General features: G+C 40.0%; 1 protein-coding gene, 3 long non-coding RNA genes and 1 other non-coding gene across 5 annotated transcripts in view; 3 read left to right on the forward strand and 2 right to left on the reverse strand.

Annotated features, from left to right (window-relative positions):
* Positions 1-95: 95 nt before the first annotated feature.
* Positions 96-19,190, forward strand: part of LOC138978123 (uncharacterized) — a 255,844-nt gene continuing 236,749 nt past the window's right edge. Inside the window, exon 1 of the long non-coding RNA XR_011459587.1 lies at positions 96-2,226. This is a non-coding gene — a long non-coding RNA (uncharacterized lncRNA). The remainder of the gene's footprint in view (positions 2,227-19,190) is intronic.
* LOC138978106 (ciliogenesis and planar polarity effector 2-like) lies at positions 3,156-19,116 on the reverse strand. The gene is made up of 5 exons (XM_070350743.1): positions 18,876-19,116; positions 16,071-16,223; positions 14,858-14,982; positions 13,946-14,082; positions 3,156-4,052 (listed from the first exon to the last, which is right to left on the reverse strand). Exons 1-5 carry the CDS (start codon positions 18,982-18,984, stop codon positions 3,839-3,841), a joined length of 738 nt encoding a protein of 245 aa, XP_070206844.1. The 5' UTR covers positions 18,985-19,116; the 3' UTR covers positions 3,156-3,838.
* On the reverse strand, positions 4,796-7,855 carry LOC138978109 (uncharacterized). Its single transcript, XR_011459586.1, has 3 exons — positions 7,716-7,855; positions 7,004-7,096; positions 4,796-6,346 (listed from the first exon to the last, which is right to left on the reverse strand). It is a non-coding gene; the product is annotated as an uncharacterized lncRNA (long non-coding RNA).
* LOC138978108 (uncharacterized) lies at positions 8,018-12,344 on the forward strand. The gene is made up of 5 exons (XR_011459585.1): positions 8,018-8,157; positions 8,445-8,606; positions 8,978-9,115; positions 9,695-9,853; positions 11,170-12,344. It is a non-coding gene; the product is annotated as an uncharacterized lncRNA (long non-coding RNA).
* Trnat-ugu (transfer RNA threonine (anticodon UGU)) lies at positions 15,259-15,331 on the forward strand. The gene has a single exon. It is a non-coding gene; the product is annotated as a tRNA-Thr (tRNA).

The following is a 19,190-nucleotide window of genomic DNA, read 5'->3' on the forward strand; positions in this document are numbered from 1 at the left end:
GGGATTTGTTACTTGTTTTGCGTTACTTGGCTTCTAACGAGTTCGAACCTATTCATTCAGCCAGTTTGGTTAATCTAACGCGCAAGGCAGTTTTTCTTACTTTGCTTGCTACATCTCGTAAAGGTAGTGAAGATCATGCCTTTTCCGGCTTAGCTAAGGATATCTCAACCGGAAAAGATGGTTCTATTTCGCTCAAATTCAGGCCAGAGTTTTTAGCTAAAAATCAGAAACCGGGCCATATTTCGCCTGTCATTAACATTCCTGCCTTGAGCAACATTCTTGCTCCTGGAGACCCAGACATCGTTAACTGTCCGGTTAGAACGCTTAGCAGTTACCTGTCTCGAACTCAGTCCATTCGTTCTGAAAGTCAAAAATTGCTTTTCATTTCGCTTAATACGGCAAGGAGTAAAGACATCGCGAAAGTGACTTTAACCAAGTGGGTCTCCACGTTGATCAGGCATGCTTACGCCTGGTGGCATATTCAGTCGGGCGAAGTTAGGGCTGTTCTTCCCATGACTTCAGCAAGGACTCATGAGGCTAGGGCGTGGGCCTCCTCGGTGGCTGTGCTCCGTTCAGGCCGCTTGGCCGAAGTTTTGGAGGCATTGTCTATTGGAGATCTGAGGATGTTTTCGTGAACTATTACCTTAGGGACATCTCCTCTCTGCGTCAGGATGGCAGTTTTGCGCTACCTGCCATGGTAGCCGCAGGACAAGTCATTCTTCATTGAATTTTGGTAAGTCCCGCCACCTATAGTAGCAATCTGCTATTTGTGAGTTGGGTAAAGGATGTAATTTAATTTCAAATTTTAGAAATAAATTTTCATTTAATTAATACTTACCCAACTCACAACGTTTATTCCCTCCCACCTCCCCGCTGTGGTGGGTACTGGGGTCTAAAAAAGAGTGAGTTGGGCTTCGTTTCGAATGATAAGTTGGCGGCTTATGCGCATGCATACGGAAGGGGCCTCGTTTCCGGGCTGGCTTTGACACCCTTACGGGTCTCTGTCACTCTTTTTTTAGAGGCGCCTTCCTTGTTACCAAGGGGACGCGTACAGCGTTACCAGCACTGAACTAGAGTTAATTGCTATTTGTGAGTTGGGTAAGTATTAATTAAATGAAAATTTATTTCTAAAATTTGAAATTTGTGACGTAAAGTACTCAGAAAGAAGCACACCACGCGTCGAGACTACGCGCATTTGAGATGCCAAGACATGAAAAGATAACTCTCTTTTCCGCCATAGTGCCTTCCCTTGGACTGCGACGCAGTCTAGTTCCGGTAGCTTCGCGAAGTGAGCTACGCGTAGTCGACTTCGTCCAATTAAGGACCGGCTTTAGGCAAACATGCACCGATGACAGTGCTCATCTAACGGTGTCCCAGGTGACTGAGTAATTTGTATTTGTTGATGCACACCAAGACCTACAAGCCTCCCCAAAGTGCGCGTCCCTGCGTCCTATACGCACTTGAAGCCGAAAACACGTACTGGAAATGTGTGGAGGGCTAGGGGGTCCCGGGACGCACTAAACTTTAAAAGACCAGATCCTGGGACCCACTTAATTTTCTTTATCATTCATATACTGTTGATACTTTTTTAGACTGTAATCGTCAGCTATTATACACAGAAGACCACAATGTTTTTAAGTACACCGGGACTTTTCGGCTTTTGGACCCTTGGAACCCTCTCAAATTCTGCAATGGGAGTCCACGGACCCTCTTAAAATTGAAAGCGGGTGTCCCGGGCTCCTCGAATAGGGGCGTCCGTGGGCAGCCCTGACCTAATTTGTGTACTGGGTTAAAAAAAAAAAAAGCGTACTGCACCCCCATAACGCAACATTTTGCGATGGGCACAACCTCTGGGACCCATTTGGTTTCTTTTTATGCTCAAGTACAATATTTTCAGTCTGAGTTTCTTTGCTTAGTCGTTGATCTGCTGTTCAGTTTTGTTTTCTTAGTGTTTGCTTTTATGTATCCACCGTTATCTTTTCATTTGTACCTCTTTCCCATCCGAGCCACATTGTAGGTACTATTTGACCACAACATGCATTCCAGTGTAACTGTTACTTAAAATTGTGTCTAAATCATTGTATTACACAAGAAAAACATATATTGTGCCAGAAAAGTGAGGTTGTTTTTGTTGCCTGTACAAGTCAGACTGCAACTGACATAAGAATTACCCCCCGCGGGTTAGGGGGAAGAATTTACCCGATGCTCCCCAGCATGTCGTAAAAGGCGACTAACGGATTCTGTTTAGTCAAGCAGTATGTAAGAAATGTTACTGGAAATTTGCATTCTCCCAGTAAGGTCATAATATTGTACTACGTTGCAAGCCCCTGAGCAATGTTTTGATTACGGTTGAAAACGACGTTGAACACCAAATAAAGAAAGAAAAGGGAAGGAATCTTAAATTGGAGGGGGGGGGGGGGGGGTCTTAACTTAGTATGCATACATTGAATAAAGCAGTTGATCTGTGCCAAGTGATGTCTGTGTGTGCTGACAAGCTGTGTGACAGCGAGTTCTGGGGTGTACAGAGGTACCTGTGACGAAAGGACACCTTAAGACCGGCTGACAGTGTCCTTACATTGCAAGTGTCCTTTTATGACAGGTGTATTTTAGTTATGTTTATGGTCTGTGTCCTCAGGAGGGGTATTCCATCACAAGTACTGCAGTACAGTGGTACCTGCAATGTGTGGCCCCTCCGATGAGAGGACACCTCCCTTAAAAGGACGCTTTCTGTTGTTCATTTGTCTATTATCTCAACCAAAATATACCTGTCATGACAGGCCACCTGCAATGTAGGGACACTTTGGCCTGTCATCGCAGGTACCAGTACTGTACCACCCAAAACAGATTGAACCTATTGTTTGTTTACATTTTTTTTTATACCTTATACAAACCATGTGAAAGTACTTTTTGAAAAATCCTGAGTTAAGTCTTGCTGCTGCTATGTTCACCATCTCTGTATTTCAAGGTTGTTCGAGTTGTCAACTGACGCATATCAGAAATGTTTCATATGTTAATTGCGCCATTTTATTCTTTGACCTTTCTGTGTTAGCTCTCTCTCTCTCTCTCTCTCTCTCTCTCTCTCTCTCTCTCTCACACACACACACACACACACACACACACACACACACACACACACACACACGTGAAACTCTGAACTAGTCTCATACTGTTATTTGACATTATCAGCACTAATTTAACACTACATTTCATTTTTGATACTTGCATAGAAACTCTACGTGAAGGAATGTTAGATCTATTCTGAAAACACAGTCATGGTTGCTAAGATGTGACCAACGTGAAAACAGAATGTGTTACATGTAAATTGCAACATACAAATAAGACTGACATGCACTGGTCCTACATATAACTATAAGTCTTGTAATTATTTTGGTCTTGCTTTTTACCATCAAAAGGACCATCACAAAATTCAGTTGCATACACACACAGAGGTTCCCGTTCTCACCTAGATATATCTTGTGCTTGCACCCATGCAACATGTGCACATATGAACACACACACACAAACACACATGATTCTAATCACAAACAAGTTTTTCCTGACATGACATCTTTGTTCCACAGCAGTTCACACAGCTTATTCAAAACACACATACATACACACACCTCTCTTCCTATTAACTACATTTTTTTCCAGAATATGACCACACCATTGTGCCATAAGTGATCGAACAGCGTATTCAAAACACTAACACACACACACACGGACACACACACACACCTCCTTATCAACTACAAGTTTTTCCCGGATATGACCATATCATTGTGCCATACATGTTCACACAGTGTATTCAAAACACACACACACACCTCCCTATCAACTACAGGTTTTTCCCGGATATGACCACATCCCTGTGCCATAAGTGTTCACACAGCGTGTTCAAAACTGGAGTGACGTCCCCTACCCCCCCACCAGAGGTCTCTGCTTGTTGCGAGTGCTGAACATTTCGTATCCGTAATACCGGAATCTGCCAGTTGTTCTCAAGGTCGCGGATGTCTCTCTGGGTTACTTCACTGTGAGCATGCAGGTCAAATCTTACGCAGGTTAAGGATCTTTATGTTTCTATATGTAGAAAAGCAATCATAAAAGAACAAAACAAACAAACAAAAACTGAATAGACACGGAACTCATTCTCCAATCTTTAGCTTCCGTGAACAGGAATTAAGACTCGATAGAGAAGCTTCTGTTGAAGTACAATCAATCAATCAATCAATATGAGGCTTATATCGCGCGTATTCCGTGGGTACAGTTCTAAGCGCAGGGGTTTAATTTTTTTAATTTTATTTATTTTATGCAATTTATATCGCGCTCATATTCAAGGCGCAGGGATTTATTTATATCAAACCATTTTTAAACGTTAATTTAACGTTTGCCTGAAAACCAATATAAAACGGTTTGCATTGAAACGTTAAAATAACGTTAAATTAACATTGGCACATAACCGTTCAAAATCAAACCAATTTCAAACGTTAATTTAACGTTTGCCCGAAAACACAAAAAAAACGGTTTGCACTGAAACGTTAAAAAAACGTTAAATAAACGTTGACACATAACCGTTCAAAATCAAAGCAAAAGCAAAAAAAACAACAAAAAAAATATGTTGTTATTGTTGTGGTGGTAACATTGACATTAACAATAACAAGCAACAACAAAAAAATTTGAAAAAAAATTAAAAATGTAAAAAAAATAAAATTGACATATTATATCAAAAACAAACGTTTCAAAAAAATTTATTTGTAAAAAAAAATAATAAAAAAAATTACATTAATGTAACGTTAAATTAACGTTAGTTTTATGTTTTATGGCTAACGTTTATTTCATGTTTTATGGCTAACCTTAAATTAACGTTAGATTTAGGTTAGTTTGCTCATCAAGATAAACGTTAAATTAACGTTAACATTTAACGTTAATTCAACCAAAATAAAACCATAATATAACGTTAAATTAACGTTAATTTAACGTTTACCGCTAATATCAATTTGACCAAAATAAAAGTATAATACAATGGCTGTTTGAACGTATTTTTCACGTTGAGTGCAAACATTAAAAAGAACCCCCCAAAAAACATAATCAAACGAATCATAAGGAAAATAATTTTATTTAATTTTTTATTTTGCTTTTTAAATTTTTTTTCTTATTTGAAGATGCATTTCCCATAGTCTTTTCTGTCTGCTGTTGTTGTAGTGTTATATATGTAGCTAAAACCATGTTAAAAAAAGACAAGCAAACACCAACATGTAAAGTCAAATCAAAGTTTGAAAAAGGTTTTTGGTGAGAACGGTTAACTTTGCAGCTAACGCTATATGATCTTGTTGTATTACTTAATCCGGAGAGCATGCAGGCTGTTGATTTTTTTTATTTTTATCTCTGTCTCATTGCAAGGATGGTACTGGCCAGGTCTCATATTTTGAGCCAAAGAGTGTACATGCTAACATAAAACAAAACAAGAAAAATAAATAAAACCATTAGAAACATGTTTTGACAATATGTTGTAAACATTTATTCATCATTCCTTGATATTTCCACAATATAAAAAATAAAAAATAAAACCATGATAAAAATGTCAAAAGTTGAATCAGTTCTAAAGTTTCTAGAAGTGAGTTTGGATATATACCACACTTTTAGGTTCTGTACCTAGAAATTTACCAATTCTATTCCATCTTTTGGGTTTAAAAAGTTCTTTGCAGATATATATATTATACATCCAAAATGATGCCACAAGAGACAAGGAAATATGAGGTTATTTGCAACACCACCAGCAGAGGAAGAAGTCGCTCACTTTGCAGCAGCAGATAAAAAGAATTGTTGAATTTGAAGCAGGAGCAGACACAGAAGTTGTTGAATGTGTAGTATCTGCAGCAGACAAAGAAGTTGTTGAATTTACAGCAGACGATATATTTGTTAAATCTGCAGCAGCACACAAAGAAGTCATTCACTTTGCAGCAGCTCCAGACAACAAGAATTGTTGAATTTTAAGCAGGAGCAGACACAGAAGTTGTTAAGTTTGCAGCAGGAGCAGCAGCAGACAAAAAAGTTGTTGAATTTGCAGCAGACGATATACTTGTTAAATCTGCAGCAGCAAACAAAGAAGTCATTCACTTTGCAGCAGCACCAGTCAACAAGAATTGTTGAATTTTAAGCAGGAGCAGACACAGAAGTTGTTAAGTTTGCAGCAGCAACAGACAAAGAAGTTGTTGAATTTGCAGCAGACGATATATTTGTTAAATCTGCAGCAGTAGCCATGGAAAAAGTTGTTGATACAACCAGTGCAGACGATGACATGTCTGCAATAGGCGACTTTGAAGATCTGCTCCACATGCTATGACACCTGCAAAGACAAAGAATGCAACAATCTTAAAACATAAAGAATTCAGTGTTATTTGAGAACTTCAGTGTAAACACTATAATTATGTCTTCTTTGTTGGTGTTCTTTGCTGAACATAGAACTGAAGGTAAATAAGGTTTAAATTGTCTTTGCATAATGCCAATATTGTTGAATTTACTTCTGTGAATTTGCTAACTTTGATAGCATCATTCTGTGTTTGAATGAAATGCTCTATGTCAATGCTGCCTGGCACGGACAACAGCCCTACCCACCCGTCCACCCCCACCCCACCTACACACACACAGAACACCTTCCCAAAAATGTTCCCCAGACTAAGACAATGGAATGTCAGTTGGACCTTGACTAAAAATATGTATAGGTAAAGATGTCCCAGCTACAACAAATTGTTCTGTCAGAAGACCTCCTACATGTCGAAATGATGTGATGGCCGACCAGCCAAGAATTACATGTATCAATGACCCTATGCTGAGGCCTGACAATAACACTGCCTTCTCTCAAATATGATTTTCTGTTATATAATAATATGACTGCTGGAACATTCATCTTAGCGTTAAACAAGGATTTTACCTGCAAACACACACACACACACACACACACACACACACACACACACACACACACACAGTGACACACACTTACTTGGCCTCAACAGCCAGAATGTCGGGGTTGTACCTTGTAGTTTACATCCCTGTGAATGCTTTCTGTTCCATCCTCATGGTAATTCCTCCCACCCTGCAATGAAAGCATTGATGTGTGAATTGCATTAATTACAATAGTCTAAACACACTCAAATCTTTACTTGTTAATGAAGACAGAGAGATAGAGAGTGGGAATGGGGGGGGGGGGGGGGGGGGGAGGGAGAGAGCAGTTGTCAATCAAACCTTGTTTTAAGTGTCTTTGAATAGATCATTTTCGAAAATTACTCCCCATGCCTCTCCTGAGATCTCTTATTTACTGTACAGTAATGCATTTGACCTGAAGCTGTAAGATTGAACAGTAAGTGCCCTGGGTGCACATGTGTGGAAAGTATCAGATTGAGAGAGAGAGAGAGAAATTTTCAGATTGAGAGAGAGAGAGAGAGAGAGAGAGAGAGAGAGAGAGAGAGAGAGAGAGAGAGAGAGAGAGAGAGAGAGAGAGAGAGAGAGAGAGTAACAGACAGAGTCTAGAGACAGAAAGACACAGAGAGAGACTGAAACAGAGAAAGAAAGAGACAGAAGGCAGGAAAGAAAGAGAGAGAAATCCACCTTTCCAATCGTTATGCATGATATTGCTTTGATATTTGTGACTCGTATGAAAAATAAGTCAACAATCACAATGCCAACGGATCGTGAACTATGAATCACAACATTACCTGAATTTCTTCAGTGCTGAAAGTTCCATTTGCCATTCGCCTCAGCGTCACAAGATCTGTAGTGTGTATTCCTGATATGCTGAAGTGTAGCATGTTATCTTATACATGTATCAGCAGTCACACTGACTTTGAAGTTGCTAGCGTGTTAAAAACTGTTACAGAAACTTTTTTTAATTTCGATTCCAGTTCCACAGTGAAAAGTTTGAGACTGAGAGTAATGTCCCTTGGCGATCAAGGGAGGTCACTCAGAATTTTCGTTTCTAGTTATCGAAGGACGTAACGGCAAGTTGTGCTGATGAGGAAGATTGGGAACTGGCACTGGCAGAACTTTGCAAGAGCACTATGATACACCAACAGAAACGAACCAGACTGGACAGTCCAATACTAAGACCGAAGGCGCAAGACATAACTGGACTGGTTTCAAGATTTTTACAAACTTTGAGTGAGTATTCGTATTGCCTATGGAACTTGGAAGATAGATTTGCTAATTATTGAGACTAGATCAGATGTATTTTTTATCTCTTGGAATACATGACTGATGAGACTAAAAAGTTTGCTTTGTTTCTTAGGTGTGTGTGTGTGTGTCACTGTGTGTGTGTCACCGTGTGTGTGTTTAGGTGTTTGCTGTTTTTCTTTATTGTTGTTGTTGCCTGAAATGGTGATTTTAACTAAGAATCCTTTTAGTTTTATGATTCTGTTGTGCATAATAAATAGCTTTTATTCTTTCAGATTTATACCACAAAAAAACTGTCTGCATTTGGTGGGGAGGTGCCTTAACTGGTCAAAAGAAAAGTGAGCTGATTGATGGCATGGCCGTTCATCGCATTTGGATGGGAAAAGGCAAAACCAATTTCCATTCTTCAACAAGCTGAAGGTTTGCATTGGAAAACAGTAAGTGGGTTTTTTAAATGAGTTTTCAATGTAACTGACAGAACAATTTGTTGTGTAATTATTATATAATCAGTTGTGTAATGCTTGCAAAACACACACACACACATGTACACACGCATCCCCCATCCCACCCCACCCCTTTCCACATGTATATACATTACATACACACACAAACTCCAATTTGAACTGTACCTGTTTCAGTGGTGGACCTTTCTGGTGACCTGTAATTACTCAACTGTCTGTTGGAACATATTAGGGAAAATAATCTATCAATGTGCTTTTGTAAATTTGTTGGTTAAATCAGAATTACTTTCAATTCTGTTTCCAGTCCTTTGTGCAAATTCGTATTAATTGGACATTATTTCTTTCAGATGAAAAAAATCCTGTCTACAATCGGAGAGAGAGAGGTGGCAATGGGAGGGGGCCACAGTCTGAAGGATGGCTGTACCAAAGCATGCAGTTGGAAGGGGACAACCCATCAAGGTTTACAATTATCAGCTTTGAAAACAGTGAGTACAATTTGGTACATGTATAATTATTGCTTGCAACAGACCCACAACCCACCCACCCCCCCACCCACACACACACACTCATATAAATTCATATATCAACCGTTTCTGTTTCAGTGATGGACTGGTATGATGAACTTTTCTGTCTTTAAGTTTAATAACATTTAGGAAAACATGTTGTCATTCTGTGCTTGTTTGTTTTTGTTTTTGTGATAAGGCCTAAAAAAAAAATAGGTGTGGTTACGGTAACCCGACCTACCCTATTTTTTTGGGCCGACCCTATAACTTTTTATTACATTTGTCAAAAAACAACCAAAAAAACCCAAATAAACGAGTGCAGAAAACGCAATGAAAGCGAAAGCGCCCGAGTCGCACACTTATTTCCCTGTCAACTAGGTTTAATTTGTACACGTTAGAAAAAAAAGTTTAAAAAAAAAAAGTGATTGCCTACCTTCCTACCCTATTTTATTTTGGCTATGTTACCGTAACCACACCTATTTTTTTTTGTGCCTAACTGAGAATCCTTGTTCTCATTCCTGTGCACATGACATGTATTTATATTGACTTTTATTCGCTCAGATAACAAACAAGTCTGCAATTGGTGGGAAGGTGTCTGGACTGGTGGGAAGAATGATGAGTTCATTGATGACAGATGATTGTACCAAAGTCATTCAATCAGAAGGGGGAAAAAACATCGAAGTTTCCATTGTCTGTGCTGAAAGTTCACACTGTTGACCAGTAAGTGAATTGTTTAACTCAGTGTCGTCTTTTTTACATTTAGTCAAGTTTTGACTAAATGTTTTAACGTAGAGGGGGGAATCGAGACGAGGGTCGTGGTGTATGTGCGTGTGTGTGTGTGTGTGTCTGTCTGTGTGTGTGTGTGTGTGTAGAGCGATTCAGACTAAACTACTGGACCGATCTTTATGAAATTTGACATGAGAGTTCCTGGGAATGATATCCCCATACGTTTTTTTCATTTTTTTGATAAATGTCTTTGATGACGTCATATCCGGCTTTTCGTGAAAGTTGAGGCGGCACTGTCACGCCGATCATTTTTCAACCAAATTGGTTGAAATTTTTGTCAAGTAATGTTCGACGAAGCCCGGACTTCGGTATTGCATTTCAGCTTGGTGGCTTAAAAATTAATTAATGACTTTGGTCATTAAAAATCTGAAAATTGTAAAAAAAGAAAATTTTTTATAAAACGATCCAAATTTACGTTCATCTTATTCTCCAACATTTGCTGATTCCAAAAACATATAAATATGTTATATTTGGATTAAAAACAAGCTCTGAAAATTAAATATATATAACAATTAATATGAAAATTAAATTTTCGAAATCAATTTAAAAACACTTTCATCTTATTCCTTGTCGGTTCCTGATTCCAAAAACATATAGATATGATATGTTTGGATTAAAAACACGCTCAGAAAGTTAAAACGAAGAGAGGTAAAGAAAAGCGTGCTATCCTCCTCAGCGCAACTACTAAACCGCTCTTCTTGTCAATTTCACTGCCTTTGCCGTGAGCGGTGGACTGACGATGCTACGAGTATACGGTCTTGCTGCGTTGCGTTGCGTTCAGTTTCATTCTGTGAGTTCGACAGCTACTTGACTAAATGTATTTTCGCCTTACGCGACTTGTTTTTTCCTGTGGTGCTTAATTTCAATATCAGTTGTGTAATGCTTGCAACATACACACACACACACACACACACTCTCTCTCTCTTTCTCTCTTGTTACAAATTGGGCTGAGACTTTTGATTTTGCATATATGTGGACTTGCGCCTGTGTGTGTGTGTGTATGCGCGCCTGTGTGTCTGTGTGTGTGTGTGTATGTGTGTATACATGGGTGTGTTTCTTAGTACATGTATTGTATGTGTTTGTTACTGCTAATGTGTGTGTATGTGTGTTTGTAAGTGTATGTTTTTGTTAGTGTATGTGTCTGTTAGTGTGTGTGTGTGTGTGTGTGTGTGTGTGTGTGTGTGTGTGTGTGTGATTTAGTTTGTAATCCCAGCCATTGACTAAGAACCATTTTTCCTTCTCTATCCCAGGTTGGTATCCTGCATAAGATTATGACCACTTCAAAGTCAGGGAGCTGGGCCTGGCCACATAGTTCAAACAGAAGTTGAACTCCCTCACCATTACCATCATCATATTCTGTGAGGTGGACTTCACCTACGACCAGAAGTTTGACCAGCGTCAAAGAGCGAGTGCAGGCAGCTGCTAGTGCTACAGGACATCATTGCGCGCCATCTCACTAACAAGATTCAACACCTTTGCTGACCCACAGCTTCTGAATGCTGTGTTTGCAAAGCAGCCCGGCATCAAGCCTCATTTACATGGGTGCCATCATTCAGGACTAACACCAACAGTTCATAAACAAATATTCACTGTGCACACACATGTTTGGCAAAGTGGTGCAGAAAACATGCAGTCTTGCTGCTTGTTAATTTTTATTCATCGATGATTGTTTTTCATCTAGCTACTCCACAAAATATGTTAATATCTTTTGTGATAGCAAGAATCTTAATGAAATGAAGCAGAGCGCTATTTTAAGATCTGAGAAACAAAGGGACGTAATTGCTCTGCTATATGACATGTGCAACAAGAGTAAGTGAGATTATGTGGAAGCAATTTTCTTGGCACCTGTGAGAATAACACGCTTTGGAATGAACAAGAGACTTTACATCCTTGTCACACGTGTATGCATTAATAGCGCTTACATCCCTTTGTTTCTCATATTTTGTGCTACTGACTTGCTTGTATTACTGATTGTGCAAATACTTTGTATTGTTTTCATCTCTGATTTTGTCATTAACAGTGATCGCTGTCGATAATGAGTTTGCACAGCCCTATGGTATTTACCTTGATGAACCCATACCAACGCATTGTGATTGAAATTCTTAATTGCTGATCCTGTTATCGCCTTCTGATGATTTTTTTTATCAAGTTCAAACTAGTCAATGTAGCGTTGCTTCAATGAGATTAAGTCCACACATAATTTTTGTCTGCCCGATTGATAATACTATGCTGTGGTATTTTACTGAGACTGAAAAATGTGTTGTAATATTTTTTTAGTTCACATTTTCATGCTTTAGCAATTGAAGGAATTTAGTATGCATTGTTCAACATTTTAAAAGTGTTACCGTTATCAAATTAGTATTCACTTATTGAATTGGTAAAGACCTCAACAATTTAAATTTTAAATAAAATTTGTGATCTTGAATTTTCTGTGCATTAATTCAAATTTGTATTTGCAAATGTTATTTTAATGTTTTCAGGAGAACGTAAATTTAACGTTTGCATGTTAACGTTAATTTAACGTTTGCATGTGAACGTTAATTTAACGTTTGCATGTGAACGTTAATTTAACGTTTGCATGAGAACGTTTGATTATGGTTTTGTTTTGGTTAATTTTATGTTTGCATGCAAACGTTAAAAAAACGTTAAATAAACGTTAATAAAACGTTTTATTTTGGTTATTTTTATGTTAGCAAAAAACGTTAAAAAAACGTTAAATAAACGTTAATAAAACGTTTCTTTTTGGTTTTATTTTGGTTATTTTTACGTTAGCAATAAACGTTTAAAAAACGTTAAAATAACGTTAATCTAACCGTTATATTATGGTTTGAATTTGGTTTTATTTTGGTTATTTTTATGTTTGCAAAAACGTTAAATTAACGTTAATTTTAACGTTATATTATGGTTAGATTAACGTTAAATTAACGTTAGATTAACGTTAAATGTTAACGTTAATTTAACGTTTTATCACATGAGCAAATTAACGTTAAATTAACGTTAGCGGTAAACGTTAAATTAACGTTTACCGCTAACGTTAATTTAACGTTAATTTAACGTTAGCATGCTAACTGGGTTTGGTGGACATTTTTATCTATGCCTATACAATTTTGCCAGGAAAGACCCTTTTGTCAATCGTGGGATCTTTAACGTGCACACCCTAATGTAGTGTACACGAAGGGACCTCGGTTTTTCGTCTCATCCGAAAGACTAGCACTTGAACCCACCACCTAGGTTAGGAAAGGGGGGAGAAAATTGCTAACGCCCTGACCCAGGGTCGAACTCGCAACCTCTCGCTTCCGAGCGCAAGTGCGTTACCACTCGGCCACCCAGTCCCTCGGCCACCCAGTACAGAGCTAAAACTAGATGCATGGAGGAATGAACTCTCCTTGGACCTGCGTCTTTCAATCAATCAATCAATATGAGGCTTATATCGCGCGTATTCCGTGGGTACAGTTCTAAGCGCAGGGATTATTTTTAAATTTTTAAAAAAATTTTATTTGTTTTTATTTTAATTTTATGCAATTTATATCGCGCACATATTCAAGGCACAGGGATTTATTTATGCCGTGTGAGATGGAATTTTTTTGCACAATACATCACGCATTCACATCGGCCAGCAGATCGCAGCCATTTTGGCGCATATCCTACTTTCCACGGCCTATTATTCCAAGTCGCACGGGTATTTTGGTGGACATTTTTATCTATGCCTATACAATTTTGCCAGGAAAGACCCTTTTGTCAATTGTGGGATCTTTAACGTGCACACCCCAATGTAGTGTACACGAAGGGACCTCGGTTTTTCGTCTCATCCGAAAGTCTTTCAGAGAAAGCAACTTTTTTTTCTCAAAAGAATAAACATTTTGCCTGAGAAAAAAGAAATATCAAAAACAATAACCGTCCACTAGCTACCGCATCTCTTGCAGGTCATACAATTATATATTCTAGATAAAAGCCAAAAGCGAAGTGTCTGAAACACAAAACTTGAACACGAAATGCGGTTACCATGTAGACTGTATTAAAGGATACTTTGTACCAAGGACAATTTTGCAGACTCCATCGTCAGGGTTTGTCAGACGTGTCAACAGCTGAGGAATCTCGTCAAAGCTGCCCTTGTCCACGAACGAGAACAAAAACAGGATCCCATCCACTCCATCCTTACATGCCTGAAAACAAATTTAGGTACATTCAATTTCAAACCTTGTCTATGACGACTACACAAGGGTCCAATCGGTCGCTTTAGATAGGTGATCGCCATGGAAAAATTAACACTGATACTACAAGTACATGTATAGAAAGTAATTAATGAACAAAAAGAGGACTTTTATTATCCTATCTTTCCATTCTTTCTGTCTCTTTTTCCTTCTTTGTTTGTTTGTTTGCTTTCTTCCTCTCCTCTGCCAATCTGTCACCTCCCTTACCAGGGCCGGACCAAATGAGTTGTAAGGGGGGGGTTCCTCCTTTTTTGGGGGGGCAAATCAGCGAAGTGGCAAAGCCACAAGCGCGCGCCTGCTTTGCAGGCGTGCGAACTAGGGGGGTCCGGGGGCAAGCTCCCCCGGAAAATTTTTGAAAAACGGTTAAAATCTGTGCAATCTGGTGCATTCTGGGCCTTGTTTTGAGGGTTAAGAGCAGCATTGTGGGGGGGGGGGGGGGGGGGTACCTTTTTCTCATCGGATTTCACATTGAATAAAATTTGTTAGAGACACACAAAATTTATTTAAAAAAAAAAATAAAAAAAAAGCACTCAAAGCAAGGTACATGCTTTTTCCAGGGGGGGGGGGGGGGGGGTTTCCGGAACCCCTGGAACCCCCCCCCCCCCCTGGGTCCGGCCCTGCTTACATTAGAACATAATTATCACTAAGTCTTATTAGGCAAACACTGTGTTTGAACAGTATACAACAATTGAAGTCATATAATCATATCGAACAGTGATCCACTCACAGGCAAAATATGATCGTATCTTTTGAGTGCAGCCTCTCCAGCGTCAAAGAGATGGATGTTGAACAGTACTGTCTTACCCAGGTGTTTGATTTTACCTGGCCAGTACAGGTTGCTTGTCTGTAAACCTGTTTTAACAGAAATGGCTGAATTAGGTCAGTCTCGCTTGAAATACTAACTTTTTCTGACTAGGATCATTTGCAACACCTTTTGTTTTTAGGTCAACACATTGAAGGCGTAGTGCATGCATTTCTGAAAATTTCTGTTCACACACACACACACACCCACACACACATGCTCATGCACACACACACACACACACACACACACACACACACACACACACATGCTCATGCACACACACAGTGCCACACACACGCACACACACACACGCAAACTTGAGGGTCCCGGTAGCTCAGTTGGTAGAGCATTGGACTTGTGATCGGAAGGTCGCAGGTTCGAATCCGGGCCGGGACGGACACGGGTCAACTTTATGTGCAGACCCAGAGACGGAAGCCATGTCCCACCCCCGTGTCACCACAATGGCACGTAAAAGACCTTGGTCATTCCGCCATAAGTGCAGGTGGCTGAATACACCTAAACACGCAGACACCTGGGTAGCGCGACTCCGTTGCTGCTAGCTTTCCACTGGGAGGAAGTGACCCGAATTTCCCAGCGATGGGACAATAAAGTAATGAAAATGAAATGAAATGAAATGATGGACTCATAGTCATACCGTGTCACATGTAATGAGGGGACACATACCCTTGGAACCATACAGCCAAGTGTCCCTTCATTAATTGCAGGTACATTTGGGTAACGATCAAGGAGGATAAAAGTCGCCATTCTCTCAGGTGCCAGGAGATTGGTTTATCGTAACTCTCACCTACTCTTGTTGCATATGAGTGCTTACGTCTCTTTGTTTCTTAGATCTCATAGAGCAAGAAATCATTGATAATTCCAAATAATCATCAGTAAATGTGGCACCATGTCTTCCATTCTCAATTATCTCAAGTGCTAACTCATTAATAAAGAGAGAAAATAAAACTGGGCTACATACACCAAAAAAAAAAAAGAAAAAAAAAAAGAAATCATTGATGTTCTTTACATTGGGGGAGGGGTTTCCTGTCATGCATGGAGGGCAATCACATATACTGCAGCTGCATGTGTTAAATTACACAGAGCACCCAAATACACAGTGATGTTACGTACGTACCTGGTGTTTCATTGTGGGTCAGCGGGACATCCGTGCCGGTCAGTTTGGCCACGGTGCTGGTTTTGCCGACTCCAGTCTTGCCGGCTAGCATAACTTTGTACGTCACCTCCTCCACGTTTAGCTGACTGGGGATCTGGGGTCCATCCAGCAATCCTGTAGAAATGAAAAACAGATTCACTACTACGTTTCAACAATATAACATTAACAACGCTAATCATCATTTGCGTAAGTGCGTGTACCCGTGGTTTGTTAGAATGCGCCGTGCGGCCCGGGTCCTCCGTCTTCAGCATTCAGGGTTTTCTGTAGGGGTTACCTCACCCTTAGCTCATGGCCCGTACGTCCTACCCTGAGAGCACAGGGGGGAGGATTTTCCGGGATCCCACACGGAGCCAGTTTGGTCCGCGGCCGCAAGCGGCTGATCTCCATATCTGAAGACCGTTCCCCTATCCGCCACCCGGGGACGCGCTGGGTTGGGGGTGGTCGCCCCACTGAAAATCCCACACTGGGTTAAGAAAGATCAGCCTGTCACATCAGAGTCGAGGGTCGAGACATCAACATCAACACATTGACACACACACACACACATTGACACACACACATTGACACACACACACATTGACACACACACACACATTTTTTTTTTTGGCCTTATATACTTTGCCATGATTTTTCAAAGTTTGAAATTGATGGGGTTATACTTCCCATATCACCTGAGGCAAAGGGATATCCTAAACTTTCTTGTTTTTTACATTTAGTCAAGTTTTAACTAAATGTTTTAACATTGAGGGGGGAATCCAGACGAGGGTCGTGGTGTATGTGTGTGTGTCTGTCTGTCTGTGTGTGTGTAGAGCGATTCAGACTAAACTACTGGACCGATCTTTATGAAATTTGACATGAGAGTTCCTGGGAATGATATCCCCGGACGGTTTTTTTAATTTTTTCGATAAATGTCTTTGATGACATCATATCCGGCATTTTGTAAAAGTTGAGGCGGCACTGTCACACCCTCATTTTTCAATAAAATTGATTGAAATTTTGGCAAAGCAATCTTCGACGAAGGCCGGATTTTGGTATTGCATTTCAGCTTGCAGGCTTAAAATTTAATTAATGACTTTAGTCATTAAAAATCTGAAAATTGTAATTAAAATTATTTTTTTATAAAACGACGTTTATTGTATTCTTCATCATTTTCTGATTCCAAAAACATATAATTATGTTATATTTGGATTAAAAACAAGCTCTGAAAATTAAAAAAATTAAAATTATGATTAAAATTAAATTTCCGAAATCGATTCAAAAACAATTTCATCTTATTCCTTGTCCGTTCCTGATTCCAAAAACATATAGATATGATATGTTTAGATCAAAATCACGTTCAGAGAGTTAAATTTAAAACGAATAGAGATATAGAAAAGCGGGCTATCCTCTTCAGCGCAACCGCTACCGCGCTTTTCTGTATGTAGTGTTAATTTCACTGCCTTTGCCACGAGCGGTGGACAGACGATGCTAGAGTGTACGGTCTTGCGGAAAAAATGCAATGCGTTCAGTTTCATTCTGTGAGTTCGACTGAGCTTGACTAAATGTTGTATTTTCGCCTTACGCGATATCGCCTAGCCTATAACTTGTAAGTGCAACCAAGAAAAAAATATGGCACATCCCCCAAAACAGACAGACGTCACAGAGGGACACACACACACACACATTGACAGTCAAACACTTGTACTTGTGCGACGTTGTAGGTGGTCTATGGTGCAACCAAGAAAAAAAATATGGCACATCCCCCAAAACAGAGGGACACACACACACACATTGACACACACACACATTGACACACACACACATTGACACACACACACACATTGACACACACACACACACATTGACACACACACACATTCACACACACACAGACACATTGACACACACACACATTGACACACACACACACATTGACACACACGCACATTGACACACACACACACATTGACACACACACACATTGACACACACACATTGACACACACACATTGACACACACACACACATTGACACACACACACACACACATTGACACACACACACACACATTGACACACACACACACATTGACACATATACACATTGACACACACACATTGACACACACACACATTGACACACACACACACATTGACACACACACACACTGACACACACACACACATTGACACACATTGACACACATTGCACACATTGCACACATTGACACACATTGCACACATTGACACACATTGCACACATTGCACACATTGACACACACACATTGACACACACACACACATTGACACACACACACACACATTGACACACACACACACATTGACACACACACACATTGACACACACACACACATTGACACACACACATTGACACACACACACACACATTGACACACACACACACATTGACACACACACACATTGACACACACACACATTGACACACACACACACTGACACACACATTGACACACACACACACATTGACACACACACACACATTGGCACACACACACACATTGACACACACACACACATTGACACACACACACACACATTGACACACACACACACACATTCACATTGGCACACACACACACACATTGACACACACACACACATTGGCACACACACACACATTGACACACACACACACATTGACACACACACACATTGACACACACACACACATTGACACACACACACACTAGGGGGGCTTGAGGGGAAGGGTGTTCTGAAAAGAAAAGGACAACTCAAGGCACTGACCAAACTGCCGGAGTCGAGTGCCATTTCGGTGGAGTAGGCAGTTCAGAATCTGACTCCCTTCATTTGAGCGCAGCCATTCTAAATCGAGGAGAGATCCTGGTACAATCATCTCCTCTGCTTCCGCTGGACATTTAAAATGGAAACAAGAGGAAACTCCTCACAAACGCATTGGTAATAGGACAGTAATGAGTAAAATGCGACTGAACAGTGACAGTGTCGTAGAAGACTGGAAGAGAACAAGCAGGGTCACTCTATACAATCAATATCAGAGTTACGTCCCTTGTCTCGACGTAGCAGACGATAATCCATTGCAAA

Source organism: Littorina saxatilis, linkage group LG10, assembly GCF_037325665.1.
Source record: "Littorina saxatilis isolate snail1 linkage group LG10, US_GU_Lsax_2.0, whole genome shotgun sequence".
NCBI lineage: Eukaryota > Metazoa > Mollusca > Gastropoda > Littorinimorpha > Littorinidae > Littorina > Littorina saxatilis.